General features: G+C 41.3%; 1 protein-coding gene and 1 long non-coding RNA gene across 6 annotated transcripts in view; one reads left to right on the forward strand and one right to left on the reverse strand.

The window, feature by feature from the left end:
• Window positions 1–21,421, forward strand: part of celsr1a (cadherin EGF LAG seven-pass G-type receptor 1a) — a 95,674-nt gene that overhangs the window by 24,769 nt on the left and 49,484 nt on the right. For all 4 annotated transcript variants that reach the window (XM_042403415.1, XM_042403417.1, XM_042403416.1 and 1 more), the window contains exons 2-4: window positions 14,872–15,227; window positions 15,317–15,605; window positions 19,319–19,541. In XM_042403415.1, the coding sequence (XP_042259349.1) occupies window positions 14,872–15,227; window positions 15,317–15,605; window positions 19,319–19,541 (868 nt within the window). The remainder of the gene's footprint in view (window positions 1–14,871; window positions 15,228–15,316; window positions 15,606–19,318; window positions 19,542–21,421) is intronic.
• LOC121890845 lies at window positions 3,428–21,018 on the reverse strand. Of its 2 annotated transcripts, none has more exons than XR_006093949.1 (6): window positions 20,847–21,018; window positions 17,366–17,470; window positions 17,187–17,289; window positions 12,094–12,222; window positions 4,569–4,638; window positions 3,428–3,900 (listed from the first exon to the last, which is right to left on the reverse strand). It is a non-coding gene; the product is annotated as an uncharacterized LOC121890845 (long non-coding RNA). The 2 variants fall into 2 exon arrangements; XR_006093948.1 differs by lacking the exon at window positions 20,847–21,018 and adding an exon at window positions 19,972–20,047.

The following is a 21,421-nucleotide window of genomic DNA, read 5'->3' on the forward strand; positions in this document are numbered from 1 at the left end:
AAACATAAAAATACAAGCAAAACAAATAAAAATAGTACAGAATCACTATACTAATAATTTTGATAATATTATAATTATGTCAGCCAGTTACTGCTGCTAGAATCAGTTTTTCAGGGCACATGTGTTTTTGTTTGTGTGTGTGTGTGTGTGTGTGCATCTACAGTAAAAAAGAAAAAAAAAACAGAAGCAAGAAGGAAGATTAAAGGATGAGGTTATTCAATTAAAAATCAGTTAAGATAGGGGAATAAGAGGGAAGTAAAAATAATCCTCCCAAACCGTCCAGCATGAGCCAGCTCTGTCAGGACAGAGTAGGAAGTGTTTTGTGGTTTGTTTTGTGGAGACTGCTGAGTGGTCCAAAGGTGCCACTCCACAACCCCAAGGTAAAAGTAAATAAATAAAATAAATATTAAATAAATAAATAAATAAATGAGTTAATTAATAAATTAAACACATAAGTAAAGATAACAGTGAAGAGGAGGAGGAGAGAGAGAGAAATATATCTCTATATGTAGAGTACACAAATCAATAATGATAGTAATAATGATAATAATTAATGTAACTATGTTGCTAATAACATACATTAACAACAACAGGTAATAGTAATAATAACAATAACAAAAAGCACAGCCCTTAGTTAAAACTAATCAAAAAAATATCCACATTACTAATGATTGCTTGACAATACTCTAGAAAAAAATGATCAAAGAATTTCTTTCCATTTAATAAGCCCAGTAATTCCCTTAATAGGAAATTACTTTTAAGACCCCTATTTATTCCTCCTAATGCTAATATGTGTACTTCTCATCACGGCACAAGAAAAAAAAACAAATAAGATTTGTCATATGCAATTTGTATTGAGGTGAAATAACAAAAGAAAACAGAAAAAGATGAATGAACAAACTCTACATTTACATTTTTCTCTCTGATATTTATTATCTTTCACCAGTTTGACCCATATTTCATCATGTCCACTTTTATTAAATACAAGATATAAAACTGATTGAGTTGTATGTAGTGTCAGTGCTCTGGCATCAAAGTGAATGAAAATATATGAATGAATTATAATAGCATTGCCATAACATAAGTGAGTCAAGGAAATTAAGTTCTAACATGAAATAAAAGAGAGCATTCAGTCAATGTATTAACAGTTTATTTACACCAGTAATACTTTCCTAAATATTGTCACATTAATAGTTAACATTTACTGAAAAATATTTGAGTGTTGTCAGTATCTTGCTTAAATTATAGTACACATGTACGGATTTCTTACAGTTGGCTTCATGTTATTTATTTAAGTTTTTAAGTTCTAAACTGCAAATGGAAAACATACAGATACTGTTTAGAAGACAACATAAAGCAGAACAGCTTAAGAGTCTTCAGCATGAGACTATTATAACTGTCCCTGTATGTGGGCGGCCCATGTCTTTCTTAGGGGGTGGAGTTTGGCAAAATGCCACATTACTGCCAGCAGGGGCTGAGGCAGGGTGGGGGTATTCAGCGGGTATTCAGCGGGCATTCAGCAGGCGTCGGTGGGGTATTCAGGGGTGTCGGAGGGGTCAGTGTCTCCCGAGCTTTGTCCTTGCGGCGACCACGAAAACAACACATTGCCACACTTGAACACACACACACACACACCCACACACACAAATGTCTCAACAATTTGCCCGAGTCTCTATTTAAATTGACACAAGTCTCATGGTTTCCCTGGGCGACCCCTTTCCAACCCCCCTTCACCCCCTCTCCATTTTTTACCCTGCTTTGTTGAAAAGAACCAATCGTGCGTCGTCTGGTAACTAGGCACCCTATTTATCAGTAACCAGCACCAACAATAACTGTAATCCGACACCTCCTCAGAGAGAAAGACTGAGAAAAGTAGAGAGAGAGAGTTGGAATGAGACGGAGAAAAGAAAGGCTGGAGAGAGAAACAGAAAGTCAGGAATGAGAGAAGACAAGAAAAAAATAAACTGTCAAATTCAATTGATGTTTGAAATATTACTTTTACCATTTTATGTTTGTTTTTATCTTTGTAAGCATTTAAATTCAATTCGTAGCTTTCATAAACTGCTTTGGCGTTAAAATCTTAACATTTTACCACAGATAAAATGTGAGCTGAAACAGAAAAATACTAACTTGTGAAAAAGAGCCATGCAGGATGAGTGAGGGAAGGGGGCAACTAGCAACAGAGGCAGAGAGAAAGACAGGATCTAGTGTCAGTGTAATGGATACTTGGGTCCTATTAGGCCATTCATGGCTGGGTAGCTCTTAAGAGAGCAGGGCAGGTCGACCTGTGAGGAGGCTTTTGATCAGTGCGCTCCCCCGCCAAACCAACTATTTGTCCACTGTTGGCTTATCATATGGGATCGATGCTAGAGAGAGGGAGTTAATGCAGGCTGGGAGGAACGGTGTGTGCATACGTTCAGATATGGTTTGTGTGCTTAAATGCATTATGAGCTTGTGTACATATACAGTATATTTAGCTGTACGGGCAGAACATGTGTGTTTGTGTGTGAGGATATTGTGTGTGTGCATGGAGCAGCAGAGCGTGACAAACTGTTGATTTGGCTGGGCTGGCTTTAGATAGTGTGTGTGTGTGTGTGTGTGTGTGTGTGTGTGTGTGAGCATTCTTGGTTATAGTTGAGTGATTCCCTCCTGCGCAACAGAGAAAGAACCATTTGACTCTTCACCTTTCTGTGATCTCTTCAGTACAGACTTTTAAAAGATCTAATACTGCTAATACTAATCAGCCGACCACACACACAAACACTCACACACACACATACACGCATACATGGAAAGTACCTCCTCTCACTATAGTAATACATCAGTGGACAGAAGTCAGATGCATAGAAAAATATGCATATGCATTCTTTTCGTCAGATTTATAAATTAATGCATGTACATGCGCTTGTTTTATAAGTTTTAATCATTGTGGAACAAGGTGAACTAGATGAGCACAATTTCCACTCCCAAAGTTAGCCATAAATGATTGCATATCAATAGTGCTGCCCGCTCCACCAGTCTTTCAATAACAAGAAATGCAAAGGAATTAGCGCAATTTCAGCTGTAATTACATACAACCATTATGCATGGCTGTGGCTATATCTAGCCCTGTAATATTATTATTCATCATTATGAATTAATCACATCTATCTGTAAATCATGATCGGCTGTGATGTATCAGTCATCATCATCAAATATCAAGTTCTACTTTATTTGTCTTTTGTGCAGAATAACACATGTAGAATAACACATGTTATCTGTACTACAGGTAAAAGTAACTATACACTTCTACAGATCTGGAATTTACAGTGTATAAATAAATAAATGGTATAAATGGAGTAAAAACACTGGATGCTATGAGTATAGAGTATATTCAGATGGAAGTACAAATTACGCAAAACTGAGTGATGGAATGTGCAACTGGTATAATATCAGAGTTAATCAAGATTTAGTTTATAATGCTCACATCAAGACAGACAAAGTGATTGACAGAAAAGTAATTATTTTACCTTTGATTGGCATTTTACAGATCCCTCAGTATACTGCCAAAAAAAAAAAAATCACAGTCAGCCTAAACAAACAATGTTTTATTATTAGATTCCACAGATGTCAATTTTTTGGGAGTCCAGAGCTTTGGTGAGCAGATCAGGTGTGAATCTGTCATCTTCTTGTGAACGCCCGGCTTCGGCCCTATCAGACAAAGGAATAAAGCCTCGGCCTTTGGCTCTGGTAGTAGAAGGCATGTTTCTTCAAATCTGTTCCACTTAGGCTTTAACCTGATTATATAAACTCTGATGCCGTTGAAATGTGAAATGGATCACATATATATTTTGTCTACTTTTAACGAAATTGTAGGATCACCCGATGGAGCTTGCACACAGCGTGTCTACATTGTTTCCACTGGAAAGGGAAAAAAAAGCTTATTAGATTCCATCTCATGTCAATGTCACAACTGTTCAATCCTGAATAGTTGTGATATGCAGCTACTGTTTCTTCTCATCATGATTTCATGTGTTGCTTTGTGTTCCTTTTCATCTCCTAACTCTGACAGGTCATGGAGATGTTTATTATAGTTTTTACATGATGTCAGAGGTTAATGGCTACCTGCTTGAGGTGATGAACAGTAGTCTGCAGGTGTGGACTTGTGCTGGAGTAATGTGCATTTGTGTGTCTTGTTTTGATTCAGTCTCTTTGGCTCAATTGATCTTTTGGTCTTTTTTTGGCTGGACTGGACATAGACCAGCCTTAAAACCCTGAATGTCTGTCACTGACTGAGTGATGAAGTTACACCATTGGTCAGCCAGCCCAGTGTTGGAGTTTCCCCATTGGCCGTTGCTCTTTCAAAATGAATCGGCATGAACTATTCTATTACTGGAACCACTAATTGCAGGTGAACATTTAATATCCAAGAATTCGCACATTGACCATACACAGTCCAGCCATATACTAGTTTTTGACCTAGTCTTGTTTTGTTTTGTGCTCTCTCTTCCTCCGTCTCAGCATTTCATCTCCCACCTACTTTGTCCCTGTCTTCAAACGTGTCTGGTGAACTCCTCCCTCACTCATACCTTTTGTCCGTTTGATCCTTTCCTCAACCTGCCCTGCCCTTATTTCAAGTTGAAGAGACTTGACGTCGACCTTAATTTATGGAAAAAAAAAAGAAAAAAGATACCTATAGTTATGAAATGACAGACAGCAAAGACATCACATGATGGTATCTGTTGCAGATGTTTGGCGGAAAAAAGGATAATACCTTTACCACTAGATCACCGAGAGACGCTGAATGATTAATTAAAAGTGACGGTTAAATTATAAGTCCTCAATTAAACTGTCTCTCAGGTGTCAGACCGAGACAGAAGAAGCACCTCCTGGATGATTTTTCTGTCTCGATAATTTAACTTCAGACAGCGTGAGGTAAAACTTGGCCTATACATCTTTAGCCTAGAGGGTTTCTTTATTTTTTTTTGCCATCACATCATCTGGTGAGAACAGAGCCAGATGACACCTGGAAGCTGTGACCTTTGAACCTTTAACAAGAGGAAGTGGAGAGCTTTAACATGATTTGTCGGCGGACAGACACACGGGGACGGAGGGAGAGAGAGAGCTGAAAGACTGAGATCCCTGAGTGCTTGTGTGGAACAGCTAAGTGGATTTAACGGCGTTTTAAAATCAATTATGAAAGCAGCGCTGCAATGAGAGAGACATGATAGTACCTTTTATTGCCTGCACATTTAAGGGAGCTAACGGTGCTCGATAGTGCGCTGCTAGCCCTGTGCTTTCTCGTGTTGAGGCCTGACATTGTGCGGCACAACTGGTGTTATGCTCTGAAATGTTATAATTGAGTTTGTGTGAGCCGAGCAAAGTAAGTATCGCGTGACACTCGCCTTAATTTGTGGACAAAGAATTTATTTCTCATTGATTCACACAGGTTGGATGGGTTCATCCAGTTTCCCACAACGTTTCCCTGCTGCTCTCCCTGTCTTCCTACTTTTCACTGCCCCTGAGGGCGTCTTCTTAAGCTTGTTAACAGCAGAACGTGATATTCAGTACCAGGTGCTGATTCCGTCATCAGAATCCATGTCACAACAACAAGCCCCGATGCCCTTTCTCCCCTCCACCTCTGTTTTATATCTCACATCTGCAGCTCACTGATGAAGGCCCTCCAAGTATCTCTGTGATTAATTACCTTCTTTGGCAATCGTCTCACAGGCGATGAGCTAACAAGTGCACTAATACCAGTCAGCCCTCAGGCAGTCAAACAAGCCAGCCGCTCATTTGGGTTCGTTTTGCATTGTCTGGCCTCTTCATCCGGGTTCGTTTAGTATTGTCTGGGCAGGAACAGTGCTTCTATTCTTTTCGCCTCGCTCTCCCAGGGATTCTAAATGGGACATAGATATTCTAGCCGGGTCAGTTCTTGGCCTGGCACTCGATGCCCCTGAGTGCTCTGCTTAAGTACGGCCACTAAGGGCACTTGCAGAGGGCTTGTGAAAGTCCATTCAGCTTAAAGGTGAAGGTGGAGGAGAAGTTGATACAGTGGGGGCAGGCTTTTGAACTCCGTCGCATGCCAAGCGAAAGGTTTCGAATTGTTGCATCACAGCAGATACATGACTACGAGGGTGTTTTCAGCCATGTGTTGTTATGATGGAACAGATACATGAAAGACGCAATGACGCAATGACGTCACCCTTGTGTCACACCCTTTTGCCGGGGACACTGTGTCGAGCATAAACCTTTTTTTTTTTAACACAGGGCAATTTTGGCAGAATCCAAGATGGAGTCCAGTCCAGCAAGGGCTAATCATAACAAAGGGATTCATCTAAAATGCTTATTTAATGATAATGCTGTCCATGTCATTACTTCAAGTCTCTATGGTGACATGATTCCTCTTCCAAACTTCCAAACTTTATGAAGACTTTAGGATCTTACCAAATGAAGAAAGTTTTGGCAACTGCATGCTTTATTTCTCATCTAATTAAAAACTTATTTCTGTGAATGATGTGGAGAAATTTGACGCGAAAGGAAAGATTATGCAAATGGTTGTTCATCCAGTCCGGTGAATCAGTTCATGTTGATGCCTGAGTGAAAAAGAATCACTGTCAGTGGCTTGATTTAATACCAGTTTCATGAAAAAGCTTATTGCATTTTTGTCAGGCATAACTGGAAATTAGCACAAAACATCACAGGAATAGATGAAGAACTGTTTGGTTTACCCATAAACAAGACTCACAAAATTCAAGGAGAGCTGTTTTTTGATGTCAGATGCAAGTGAATTGTGTAGCATTTTGTTTTACACAAATGTCTCTGGTTGAAACATTAAAAAATAACTTCATTTGAGGTTTTTTTTTTAAGTCACCCAGTGGACTCAATCTCTTCACCGTGCTGCTGCTCCACCTGTTCTACAGGCTGTTTGATTGGTTCAGTCACTGATCCTCGTTCATTCGGCGCATCTGTGTGTAATCCCACCTGTTCTCAGGCTTTAGTCAGGATGTTATCCCTCTGACAACCCCACCACACACCCATCACCCAGACCTCACCCACGCTGCTCCCCTCCTCTTCTCACTACTCACTCCTGAGGGGTGAAAGGAGTCTTTTGTGTGCCTCTGCTGCCACTTTTCCCACTATGAACGCTGGAAGAGAGAACGAGCGAGAGAGAGCTAATCCCACTAGTGTGGTCACTATAGTACAGAGAGAGGAGCATGAAGAGAAGATGAAGAAGTAGAAGGAGGGGTTGTTTTTGGCTTGTTTGGCCTCCCTGAAGAGCTGCAGGTGTTGTGGAGAAATTAGACTGCAACAGCTGTGTGCGCGCGTGAATGTGTGTAGGCGTGATGATATATAGTCACACATGCGCTCACAATTTGCACAATTTGCCACTACAGTAAATCAGCCTCTTGCATTACAAGACAGAAGTGAAACACACACTTTCTCAAACACACTCGCCCCTGCAGTTCTTTATTGCTGTTTTCATTCCCCCCCATCATACTGCATATGAAATAACGCACAGTAAATCATTCCCATCCTATCCCTTCCTCTCGCCGTCTCCTCATCCGCCCCTGCCTCCCTTCTCCAAGGCTTCACCCCTCTCTGACTGCCCAGCAGCCCACGCGCCCGTCAACTTTATCTGCTTGTGTCCATGTGAGTGTTCAAAGCTTAAGCCCTTCCGTCCTCGCATCTGTCCGACACTTTGATCAGACGGGCAGACGGGCATACCTGAGAGTAAAATACAGCCGACAGCTCGTGGAAGGAGATGAGAGGGGCTTTCGCTGAGTGTTTCCAGATAGGAGTGGATGCACACGCATCAGCAGATGAGTGACAGCAGATAGAAGCTCTCCAGTGCTGAGTTCAAGTTGTGTAATAGAATCGTGGCTCTGTCAGTTCTAAGATTACAGTGATAGTGATGTGTTTATAGCTGTGATTATATTATAGCTATGTTATTGCTTTATAGAAATCATATTAATACTGTACATGAATTGTTCTTGTTTGATGTGAAAAATGTTGCTTTTAGCTGTCATGGAATAAAACACAGCAGGAGTCTGCTGTTATAGATTTTTTGGAATCCATAAATCTCTCTTTCTCTCTATATCTGTTAACCTGCTGCCCCCTTGCATTCCTGTGGTTGATTATCTACCCTTGGTTAGCACAGGTTTGCATTTAAAATCACCACTGGGTCATGTGTTAAAGCTCCCAACACATAACAGATGATGAGAATATGTGAAACAGTGTTATACAGAATGCTTCCAAAAGACCCCTTCCAAATGTATTCCTTATAAGTAATAGGGTACAGTTCTTGTTCTTTGCAAAAATAAAAATAATACAAAGTTGCAGCTTTTTTAGTACAAATTTCCCTTTTTTGTTACAATCCTTGCACTGCAGCTCAACAGGGGAACACAAAGAGAGAATTATTCCAAAAAGCTAGAAGATATTAATTTGACGAATTTGGATGAGAGAATTCTCATATAAGCTTCAGATAAACGTTTAAATGATTTTGTGGATTTTGGATTGAAAGTGCATTTGAAAGGGATCTTCTAACCTGTTGAACCTCCTGATCGATGCCTAGTATGAACAGGAAGAATGATTACAGCAACCAAAACCTGTTTCTATGTCCATACTGGGACATGACTTTTGTTTTAAGACAGAATTGAAAAATTGTGAACCTATCCTTTAATTTCAGTGACAGATTCAAGTTTTGCTTCAGCGATCCATTCAGGCATATCGTTGACAAAGAACCTACAATGGTTTGAAGAAGACAATAATGCTAGATTATCTATTAGAGTAGTCGTTTCATGCTTTATAGAGCATTGATGATGCTTAAGGGTTCAGTATATCTGAAACAAAAGAAGTCATCTAAAGGCAGAAGTGTTCAGAATGAGGGGCAAACAGCTTGCCGTCATACCATCCTCCTGGCTGCATCACACTGTCTCAAAGGATTCTGTGCTCTTTGCGTGTCTCTGTAGACTTGACATAATGATCTGTATAAAGACGGGAAATGGAGCACACTTTCGGAAAATCTCTTTAAGTAAATGTGACCCATGTGACAGCGTGTAAGTAGGTGTGATGGCACCACCTGCCATAAACGGAAAGCAGCCAGGAAATCAGTTCAGGCTGCCTTGAGTGTTAGTTTTGCTTGCCAATTTTTAAGGGAAGGATAATGAGGAAAATAGGTCACCTCATCTATGCTTTAACCTTACAGTTTTTACTCTATTTTGCGTCATTTCTGTGCAAAAGTTGATGATTTTTATTTAGTTAGTTGTTTTAGCTTGGCACCAAGAAGGATACCTTTGCTGAGAGTCACTCCTCAACCATTCTCTATTACAATCTGCTCTCCAGCTCTCCCTCAGACATCTCTCCCTCATTTCCTGCTCTCATGAAACTCTTTTTTTCCTGTTCATCTTTTATTTCTGCAGAGCTAGCTTTGATTGACTTCAAATCATCAGTGTGATTTTTTTTTGTGTTTGTGTGTATATGTATGTACGGGGTGATTTCCCTCTGTTTCAGCATACAGGATGTCTGTCAGTGTGTCTGCGGGCTGCTGATATGTGATCCGATGTTGGCACTGGTTACCATGAGAGAGACAGAAAGGAAGAAAAAGGAGATGAGGTTTGACAACTCGCTGGAGTCCGAACAGAACGGTTGCGAGTTACTGTCAGGGGCAATTATTCCTTTGATGAAAAGTTAAAAAGTTCTAATGGGATATGGACATAAAAGAGATGAGAGGACAAGCAAAAAGATGATGAAGAATGTATTTTATTGAACCCCAGCTCCAAGCAGTGGAAAGTTATTGTTTTGGGCAGCGTTTTCAATCACTGAGATGTTTTAATGGCTATTGGAAAGAGAGAAGAAAAGAATGGAAAGAGAAAGAGAAATGCTGCCAGATTGTACCGTTCAAAGAGTGTTTGTTTGCCTTTCCTGATAGGCCAGAGGTGTTTAGGTGTGTCCAATAAGGAGGGGCTGACATTTGAGTTTCTGCTCAGCGATTGGCTGGGAGCCACTCAGGTTGCAGGCTTTGTATGGATTCAAATATTTGAAACCTCAGGGAGAGAGAGTCAGAGAGAGAGAGAGAGAGAGGGAGGGGGAGAGAGAGGGGGGGGAGGGGGAGAGAGTTCATCTGTTGCTCTGAGAGATTTAAAAGTACCTGACAAAACAGAAATACTCATCTTTGGCGCAAAGGCTCAGAGACAGAAAACTGCAGCTGATCTCAGTTCTCTGAAGATATCAATCATCTCACAAGATCTGCCTTCTACCTACTAAAAAACATTTCGAAACTAAAGGGCTTTCTATCAAAATATGAATTAATCCATGCATTTATAACAAGTAGACTAGACTGCTGTAATGGTCTATTCACCGTCCTCCAAAAATCAGCTGATGGATCTGCACTGATTCTCGATTGTGTTGCGATTGTATTGTCACTTAATGCAAAGCACATTGTGTTGCCCTGTGTATGAAATGCGCTATATATATAGTTTGACTTGACTTGACAGGAGTTTTCATTGGCTGTTCCACTGTAAAACTTTAACAGTGCAGTAAAAAGTTTTGTGGGGTGAAAAAAAATGGCAGTGAATTTTTTTTTCTTTTTTACAACAGCTTCCTGCTTTTATAACAGCATGCCTCCCCTTTGGTTGTAACATTTCAAGCTCTCAATAACCGTTCTCTTTAGTCGTGATAAATGTCAACAGGATGCGAATAACTTTATAAGCTTAGCATGGCTGTATGCTAATGAAGGAAGGAAGGGTTCTATGTCGGGGGTTTTCACATAAGCGACACTTTTGTGGATGACTTTAACTGTAAAAAACTGGAAAAGAATGAAAATATGATGATTTGATAAAAATGAAAGCAGCGAGAAGTTGAAATGTTCTCTCTCTGCTTGTGAAAAGGGGTGAAGTGTGCCTCTCTGGTGGGCTTGTCACCTCTCTGGAACCTGTCGGTGCTACAAATGTCTTGTTTGTTTTCTGTTGTTTTACTGACCGTCCCTCTCGCTAACTGACTAAACACTGCTGGTGGTTTTACACAGCTGGGTTTTGGGAGGCGGTGGCCACCAGAGTTGAAGTTAAATGTATCGCTGTATCACATGAGCAAACCAACACAAAAAGGATTTCAGATATGTATGGTAATAGAGTCAAATATTACTCTTGGTTGCCTCGATTTGTGAAGAATAAAGAAGGGAAGTTATTTCTTAAAGAAGAAAATCCTACATAAACTTTTTGACTGAGTTTAATCAGCACCAAACCTCATAGACGTTAACATGGACGCACATGCAGTGTGTCGTTTGGAGCTGTGTGTGCTTGTCACTCACAGTGACAGCTGTTAGGAATGTGTGTGTCCACAATTTGGGTTTGTTAGGATGAGCTCAAACCACAAACAGAGACCTCTGTGAGTGTGAGAGAACTATGTGGTTAGGGAAGCACATTGACAGTTAAAAGACAAATGTATTAGCTTTTTGTATGTCTACGTATGTGTGTGTGGTCATTTGCCCTCATACACAAACACTAGCGTGTCATTGGTGCGGCTTACTTCACAGCTTATTAACAGCTCTTATCACCTCCGTAGCTCTCACCACCAACACTGCAGGCCTCCAACTACGTGGCCTGTTGATATACAGTATCTCCTTTGTCAATAATTAATCCAACTACAAATTCAAATACTGTATACAACACTCACTAAACCAACTGACTTCACTTAATGTGTTCAATCATGCAAATGGATTCACTTAGATACATTTATCAATGCTGTTAGGCTGTAAAAGTGCAATAATCAGATCATAATGTGGCATAAACATGTCAGTGATCTTTATTGGGGCTGTCCAGTGAGTCCTTGTAAATGTGTTAAAACAACAATGCAGATTTATCCCAAGTTTTAACAGAAGTCAAGTTAATAAATGATTTGCACATGATACTTCAAAAATGAGGAGATTACACGGCAGCTTTGAATATCAAAGCTACCGTGTAATCAGCTCTTGTTTTTACTTGGAGTGTCATCTATTAAAAAACTCTCAGTAGTAATAAGTCCTGTTAAACCCGCATGTGTGTGACTGTTTGTGCGCGTCTGCTGGTGGACACCTATGTTATGCGTGTGTGTGTGTGTGTTAGGCGGCATGCTTACGCATATATTTTTTTCCATGGCGTCTGCCTGTGATACACCCTTTCCATGGTTCAGCCCATCCTCTGCATGTGTGTGTGATCCCATGCTAGCAGCTGGTGGGCTCTATAAATAGAGTGGGTTGGGATGCCCCTGGAAAGAGAAAAGAAACAAACAACTATCTTGTAGTAGTGTCCCAGGCATTAATGAATTAACTGAATAATGCTTACATTGTTTTGGGTCGGTCAGAAAGTCTTTTTGTGAGACTTGTGTTTTCTTTCTGACTTCCTTTACCTTCGTATACACAGATGCATTACAAACAAAATGAAAGGAGGTATTGCCTTCCTCTGGCGGTATTTAAAAGATGACATGTCACACTGCTTAGCTTATAATTGGCGCCGCATGATTGCATAGCCAATGCAATTCCAATCGGACGTTCTCAGCACCGTCCTTGTCTTTTTCTGCCTCATAAATTCTGCTTCACATCTTTCCGTGAGCCTGTGAGCTTTTCCGCCACGGTCGTTTATGGATCCAGCTCCTTACAGCTCTCTATGGTGTCATTGCTCTACTTGATTTTTCACACCGGTGTTTCCCCCTCCATCCTGCGTCAATCCGAGTCCCAGTGGTGCAGGTCCTTCCCTTAATCCGCTACAGTTTACTTAGTCGTGAAATAGTCTGTGCGTGGTAGAATGGGTGATGAAGTCCCGTGTCAGTCAGACTGAAAAAGCCACACACACTGAGCATTGCTTTCAGTATGTAGTTTGTGTGTTTGGGTGTGAGGATTGGCATGGGAATGAATGAATGTGGATGAAAGGGGGAAGTATGTGTGTGTGTGTGCTGCAGAGGGCCCAGTGGTAACAGATTGTGTCAGTACCTACTTGGTTACACAGTCATTTGATGTGACTTTTTACAACTGGTGTAATGTTTGGACTTGGCATTGCGTGTATGTGTGTAAAAAATTGTATCTAACCTGTCATTGAGTACATTCATTTCTGTGTGTGTGTGTGTGTAAACGTTGAGCTGATGGATATCTGGCAGCATGTGGTATAACACCATATCCCCCTGACACAGACTCAGAGAGAGAGAGAGAGAGAGAGAGACAGGTGTGGAGCTCTGCAGACAAATAAACACACAGTAGCCAACAGATAGTTTGACTGTCTGTTAGCGCTGTGTTGAATGAGCACCTCCATTCCAGCACATTACAGCAGCCCAGTAATCCACAGCTGCTGCTTAATGTCACTGTCCTGCAGAGTGACTTGTTCATGTGTGTATACAGTAGGTGTCTGCATTTGCGAGTGTGCTTTTTGTCACTCCGCTACCACCCACGCTCCGTGATTTATGCCCGTTACAGCCATGAACCAGCGGTAGCTCGGACGCGCTAAACTAACTGACCCTCGTGTCACTTCCCATTGTGAGTTATTTGTGCTAGTACGGTTGTTGTTGACCTCCACTCTGGTTAGCAGTTAGCTTGAGGCTAGCCCGATGAGCCGTCCTGTCCACACTCTGCTCTGATTGACTGTGCATCTGCGTGTCTGAGGAGAGTTTGAGGTCCTGAGAAATGACCTCCTTTATGTCTGAGAGTGACAGGGCGCCTGTGGCCGAACCTCACCATGACTCTTTCACCCCTGAACGCACAGATACACCACACACTCAAGTCCTCAGTATGGTACGGCAAAGCTGTGCAATCCGACCCATCTCCCCGTGCCACTTCAACAGTATTATCCCCCCTACAAATTTCATCTGGCCTCACCACCTGTTGTTAGCTGTATTTCAGCCAGCCCGTGCCCTCTGCAGCCTATAGCCTTCTGTTTCCCTCCATAGGCACCAGGAATTACAGTTGTGCCAGAAGTAGGTATGAGACCAGACCCAGATTTCCCCAGGGGCAGAAATCCTAGACTGATCCAATTACTCCCAGCCAGGGATCGAATCAGACTGAATCTACACCGACTGGCAACCACTTAATTCAATCTAGTGGCAAAAGTGTTACACAGTAAACAAGTCAAGCTGTTAAGCTACAGAAGAGATACAACAAGAAAGAAAACATATAGAACATACTGTATATTCAGTTTCTGTATAAACTGCATGACGGATATCTTCCTGAAGCAGTATTTAGACCACTGTGAGACACTGAAAGCAAAGTCTTTTCAGTTGAGTTTAGATAATAATAGATATATAATAAAAGTAGGTGATCCAGAGAGGAAATAGCACAGGAGAAAGACAACAAGAGTGCAGGAGACTGAGGCGGGTGTCTAGAGATGTAAAGAGGGAGCAATTTGGCAGGAGACATCTCTCAAATCTCTACATGTGTTTGTGTAACATGATGTTAGTCAGGAAATAGGTGGAAGAAATATATGCACACCTTTACAGGAAGACAGTTCTCACTGCTGTATCATAGTTCAGGCCTACAATTTATTGTTTGCATAAAGAGGTTTGCTGCTTTTTTGTTTTTACCTCTTTGGAAACCTTAGAACCACTTTTGGCTTTCAAGTGTGTGTTGTTGTGACCTTCCTGCTTTATTGACATGCATTATATCACAGAAAGCACTCACTTGAAGTAAACTTGGCCACATGTCTAAGGACATCAGCTTCTAGACGCAACTCCTGGGGCCTTTATCTTAATCAGCAAATTTGTCTTAGCACGTTTGTATGAATCATAAATTGTTTGCCTCTTTGCCACTCAACCTGGGTGTGATTTCTTCATTTTTTTCTTTTCTAACCTGTTCCTTTGTTACCCTTTACTGACATTTAGAGGTGCCAATGTGTAAATAAACAATCAAATGTCTACCCTCTGTTTTTTTTATAGATGGTATCCATCGCATTGTGGCGCTGTGCACACTGCGTGTCACCATCATCACCGATGACATGCTGACCAACAGCATCACGGTGCGCTTGGAGAACATGTCCCAGGAGCGCTTCCTCTCTCCCCTGCTCAGCCTCTTCTTGGAAGGCGTTGCCGCTGTGCTCTCCACCAAGCGGGAAGCGGTGTTCGTGTTCAACATCCAAAACGACACAGACGTGCAAGGCTCCATCCTAAACGTAACCTTTTCAGCAATGCAGCCCGGTGGCGCCCCGGGCAAAGGGACGTTCTTTCCATCTGAGGAGCTGCAGGAGCAGATCTACCTCAACAGGACTCTGCTCAGGCTGATATCATCTCAGGAGGTAACACACAGTCTGCACATTCATACAAAATAATAAAAATCAGAAAGCAGTTGGACTGAAATTCTCCTTTTAAATCTTCTCCTGTTTAGGTTTTGCCGTTTGACGACAACATCTGTCTGCGGGAGCCCTGTGAGAACTACATGAAGTGTGTGTCAGTGCTGAAGTTCGACAGCTCCCCTCCCTTCATCGCCTCTGAAACGGTTCTGTTTCGGCCCATCCACCCCATCAACGGGCTGCGTTGCCGCTGTCCGGTCGGTTTCACTGGAGACTACTGCGAGACAGAGATTGATCTCTGTTACTCGGGACCATGCAAGAACAACGGGAGGTGCCGCAGCCGAGAGGGAGGGTACACCTGCGAGTGCCTGGAAGACTTCACTGGTGAGTTGGCTACATGTCAAAAAAAATTAATTACACTATATTGTGCTGAATATATAACATACATTAGTCTTTGTGTATTGACGCAAGCTTTGAAAGTCTATTATAAGTATGTGAGAGCTCTCATATTGTTTCTGACAATAGCTTAATTGAGTTGTACAAAACAACCAAACCGCACAGACAGGTTTTATAACCTATTGTTGAATCTTGAGGTCGACCACAGTGCACAGAGAAAAATACACTGTGTAATAGTGTATAGGCAGCTGCACACACACACATACACACACACTTACGCATATAGTAGCTGTATACAGCAAAAGTGTGTGGAATGCTGACTGTACTGGCCAAACCAGATCTGTCTCGAGTATCACTCAAGCCATGAATCAAAATGTTAACATGAAAAGCTTTTTTTTGCGGTCAGTCTTTAACCTTGTGAAATGTGCACCATAATAAGGCTACACAAAGTGGCAGTTATAACTCTCAACTATAACCAATCATGACAGTTTTGCCCCTTGTAATCCACATAGTTCCTGTGCTACTCTGCGGTAATAAATAGTACTGTCTATTGCTTAAAAATGTTGTCCCTCTATAATTAGAAAAATATAGATAATAGATTTTTGGGATCCAAGATTATTGTATGTAAACAAATTGTCATAGTACTTATTCTCATAAATAAGTGGAGACACCTTTTTTGGACTCACCAAATCAAAGACTAAAACTTAAAGCTGCTTCAATCAATATTTTATATTAATAATGGATCATTTGAATATGTACAATACGATAGTGATCTCTCATAGTGAAGAACCCACAGATAATTATCACTTGATTCTACAGTTTTGCTCATTTCTACGGAGCCATTTAGCGTCTTTGACACATTCCTGCTGAAGGTTTCATGTTATTGCACTGATTGACAGTCATTGTCATATAGCACATAGAGAAAAAGACACCTAGCTAGCAAACACAAATGTAAACAAAAGTTTAAAAGATATCCAAAATCATTTTTGCTTATATTTTATGAGGAAGGTAATACATTTATCACATTTTTAGGATACAAATTGTTTTGTTGAGAAACAGTCAATGTAAACATAATAATTGTTTGATTACATGACTACTCCACAGAGTATCTTTAACCTTAGCTTTTGTTCTGATTGAGAGAAAAGCACAAAGAACCATAATCTCTGCCTGGAAACTGTAAGTTACAGTCATTCTGCACAGCATTCAGATGATAGATTAGCTATGCGAAGCCTCGGAAGCTTTCATCATTCCCATTGTAATCGCTTTCCGAAATATTTCCCAGTGTCAGTGATCTTCCTCTCATACTTCCCCCTCGTACATCTGATACCTGTCTGACTGTCTCTGCTTCTCTGTCTCTCCCTAATAGAGCCTAGAGGGCCTCTGACAGCCTTCACCCCTCCTCTCCCTCTGTCTCTCCCAACACGCAACCTTTCCTCTCCTTCTCTTCCTTTATCTTATCTGATGTAATTACCTGATTATACCTACCTTTGTCACTCACTGGCCTACTCTCGCCTTCCTCTCCTGCTCCCCATGTCCATCTTCTCCACTCACCCATCATATTTTACTTACCTCCATCTCTGTGTCCCCTCTTTGAAGGTCACAGTTCAACTCCAGATAGTCAGGGCCCATCAGGGGCCATAATGGGGCTGATGACAGCATCCTCTTGGGTTTCCTACATTACAGGGAAACAGATCCTTATAATTCCCCCTCGGAAAAAAGGATTATGCTGAGGAGAGAAGGGCCATTACCTGGTTCCAGGCTGTGGTGTTGGGGCGTCCGTGTGTGTCCTGGGTGGAGAGATCTTGTCTGGACAGCAAGTTGATGCATAGCACTGCAAGGGGACACTGAGGCACCTATCACAAATAATATTAGAGTCAGAAAGAAGGGCGGCTGGTGAATTAGTGGAGGAATTTCTACAAGGAGAGCCAGGAAACTGGGCTCAACTTGTTGACTCTGGACAAAGAGTTTCATGGTAATTTAGGAGGAATTTCCCAAGCCGAGACCCACTGCTGTAAGGAAAGCGAATCAGATTATATGATATAATGAATTTGATATTAACGTGCAACCTCTAAGTCAGGGAGTGGACGACGGGCTTTTGGCGACACCCAGTCCATCTTGAAAATAGCTGCACGGATAGAAGACCTTGAAGATAATGAGCCAATCTAAAGACTCCTGGTTGGCTTAGTTGATGCCTAGACCAACTCCCAAAAGAAAGCCAGGGAAAACAACAGATAGATTGGTTTAGAGCCAAGATGGTGGGTCCATGTTGAACGCCAGAGGACAAACTTATGGGAACGGACATTACTGGTCAGTCATTGGATTGATTTTTCATACTCCTGTAGATAATTGGCCAGGCATAGACGATCTGATGTTTCCTTCTGTCCTCTGAACATCTTTCCAAAATCAGCTCAAGCACGGCAGTCACATAACAGTGTCGTCTCAGACCTTTTTAATCTGGTATCAGTCTAATTTGCCTAATATTCATGGTTCTTGAGAATATTCAGAAACAAAAACCAATGCACTGTACAAGCTTTGAGCCCTGAGCTCTGACCTTTGTACGAGTACAGTATATCCTGTATTTTAAAGTTCCTGGGGCAGGCCTATACAAAACCAACTGCCAAAACTAACTGAAGTGGGTGTGGAAAAGGCAGGTTGAGAGAACATGGTTGAACTAAAAAGCAAATCCAACATTCAATCTAAAATCATTTTAGGAATGCAGTATTGGAGCCGGAGTGATCCTTAAAAGAACTTAAACGGTCGGTTATTATCTGATCTTTATATGGTCTAAAAGTATCACCACGAGTTCAGCCATGGCCTGGATTAAATAGAGGAATGTTGGAGGTATCTTCCTTGACATCACCTTAACCACTAAGCTGTTCATACAGCTTTGTCTTTCTGTCTTTCTAACTCTCCATTAAGTCTTTGCCTTTGTCTGTCCCTCTCTTCCCCTCTAACCCCTCTTTATCTCCCATCCTCTTTTGTCTCTCCAAATATGGCCATATTAGCTTGTGGCTAAGACCTGAGCTTCTCAGAAAAGGCCTATAAAGAGGGCTTTGTCATTTTTGCTAATGTTTAGATGGAGCTTTACTTGAACTGATGTTATAGAGGGGATCTAAGCACACAATCAACTAAAATGTTCTTTCTTTTGTTAAGACATTAAATTGTGTATGGCTCCATATCAACACTAGCTGACTCTCTAATCTGCTGTCTTAGTAAATCAGATGCAGAATACATACAGATTGCGACCACAAACTCAATAAAACCTCAGCGAACATTTGCACAACACCATTTTCTTAGTAAATCTGGCCCGTAATGTTTTGCCTAGTCAGGACGCTGTGTTTAACCTGCAGACTCAATAGGAAAAGTTGGTTGTATGCATGTGCATGACTGATAATCAAAGGCGTTTTGCTAAAATAACTGGATTCCATTCAAATATGAAGTATGTATCAACGCTAGACAACATGCTTCACAGAAAAGATAAAATGATGATAGTAGATTGATGAGATGATATAACGACAGGTAATTCATCATTCATTTTGTTATGAACACAGTTATAATATACTGACAGGGTTTTAAAAAGGCATTAGTAAAAGACCTGGACCTGGACCAATCAGTGAAAAAGAAATGAATAGATGAATAAAACAACTGTATAGTACAAATAGAACATGTGTAAAACCAAATTTCTCTTTTCTTTCTTGTAGGCGATCACTGTGAGCTGAATGCATCATCAGGCCGGTGTGTACCTGGTGTGTGTAAGAATGGCGGCGAGTGTGTCAACAGGCTCGCTGGCGGTTTCATGTGCCAGTGTCCACCAGGGGAGTACGAGAAGCCCTACTGTGAGATGACCACCCGCAGCTTCCCTGGACAGTCCTTCATCACCTTCAGAGGCCTGCGGCAAAGGTTCCACTTCACTGTCTCCTTCACGTGAGTACTTTCTTTCCTCCCTATGATCATTTCTTCCCTACTTCTTTCTTTACTAATTACCACTAGGTAATTACCACTATGACTGTATGTGGATGAAAGAGATAAAGATAAAAGTTGTTAGTTACTGTCGCTATGCCTATTAAACTCAAATAGAGAGCAGATTTACCAGTTGAAATTGTCAATAGGCTACATTTTGAAACAATATGTCCTCGATTTCAGACACAGGTAGACAAAAGCAAGTTCCTCATATAGCCATCGACTGTCAGTTTTCACGCTGTACTGACAACTGTCAGTGGCAGATTCTATGAGCTATAGCTTGCAAACTTTGGTTATGTAATGAAGACATGGAAATAAACTAGGCTAAGTAGGCTAAGCTAGTTAGCCCTAGTTTTATAAGTATGATATGGAACACTTTGGCTGCTTAGCTTACCAGCTTCAACAAAGTGTAGATGTGAAGGCTGACTGGATGCTAGTTTAGTTGGAGCTTCGTCTTTTTTTTTTTTTTTACATAACCTGTAACCCAAACACAACCTAGTGATGTGCATGTTGGCATTTGAAGTAATGCTTGTTTACCACTGTAGATAGTAAGCTAGTTAGCCAGACATGCTAACGTTTGCAGCTTACGTTCCTAACACTTTTGTTCTGTTTTGTGTTTTTGGTTTTATAAATGGTAAAGAAAAAAAACAACAGTCTTCAAAGTCTTTAAATACTGTGTATTTGTTAAAAATTGAAATGTATTACTTATGCAAAGTGTGTGGTATCTACCACCAAATTCATGTGACATGTTTACTTTTGAGGAGTGTTCTAAAGATGTACCAAATTGTGGATTTATAAAATCGCACTCTCTGGATAAAATTTCACATTTTTTTCACTCTCCCACCTGGGATTGCTGCACCACGCACCTTTTCACTGTAGGCAACAACAGCACTACATGTCTGTGATACTTGTATCAGTGTGTGTAGTAAACTGTAATTTAGGGAGTGTGAGGAGCTGCACAAATAAACACAGTTGAGTTCAGTCAGCTAAAGTGTGTCAACTGGGGCATGCTGAGACATGAAGATACTTTTCCATTGTGTCTCAGTTCCCTCCTTTCGATAAGCATGTGCACACACACACACATACACACACATACAGTATATATAGGAGTAAGGGTAAAGAAGACACACACTCCACCTGAATGTACAACTTTGTGAGATGTGTTTAAGTTCTCACACTCTAAAAACTGCTTCAGGAAAACAACCGTAGCTCAGCAAGTTTGTGACAAATATTATGTAGAAAAGGAACTTTTGTGGCTTGTGTGCTTACCAGTCATAGGTGAGATGAGTTTGAGCGATATGATGCGAGGCGATATGCACCATGGCGGTGAGAAAGGTTTGCAGTGCGGTGAAAACAGGAAAGGCTTTGTGATGAGTTTCCCTTATCAGTGTTTGGCTACAGCCGTCCTGATTTCCTGCCCTGCTGGCCTCACTGGCATCTGTCGGCTGACTCCTCTGCCCTCACCTTACACTCCTGACACACACAAACAGCCACACATGTCAACTTTGTACTCTCGTAGAACGCACATACATGAGTACGCGCTGGCTCATTAACCCGGTCTTTCTCCCTCTATCATGGACGCATTCTTGCATCGTCTAAAGGCAGGGGAACTGTTTCCTCTGTGTGGCCCACCGGCTTTATACACATCCTGCCTCTCCTTTCCATGACTTTTCCTCAAGAGCTTCTCGGTCCTTTCATCATAAAGCTATCTGCACGGCCTTCAACCGCTCAGTCCTGGTTTGTTTGAGTTGGATAGGTGCTGAGAAATGTGACAGGAAACATAAGCTAAAGCAGAGAAAAACAGTTGGAATTCACTCAACTGCCTCTGTGAGACAAATGACCAT

The sequence above is a fragment of the Thunnus maccoyii genome, chromosome 23, assembly GCF_910596095.1.
Source record: "Thunnus maccoyii chromosome 23, fThuMac1.1, whole genome shotgun sequence".
Classification (NCBI taxonomy): Eukaryota; Metazoa; Chordata; class Actinopteri; order Scombriformes; family Scombridae; genus Thunnus; species Thunnus maccoyii.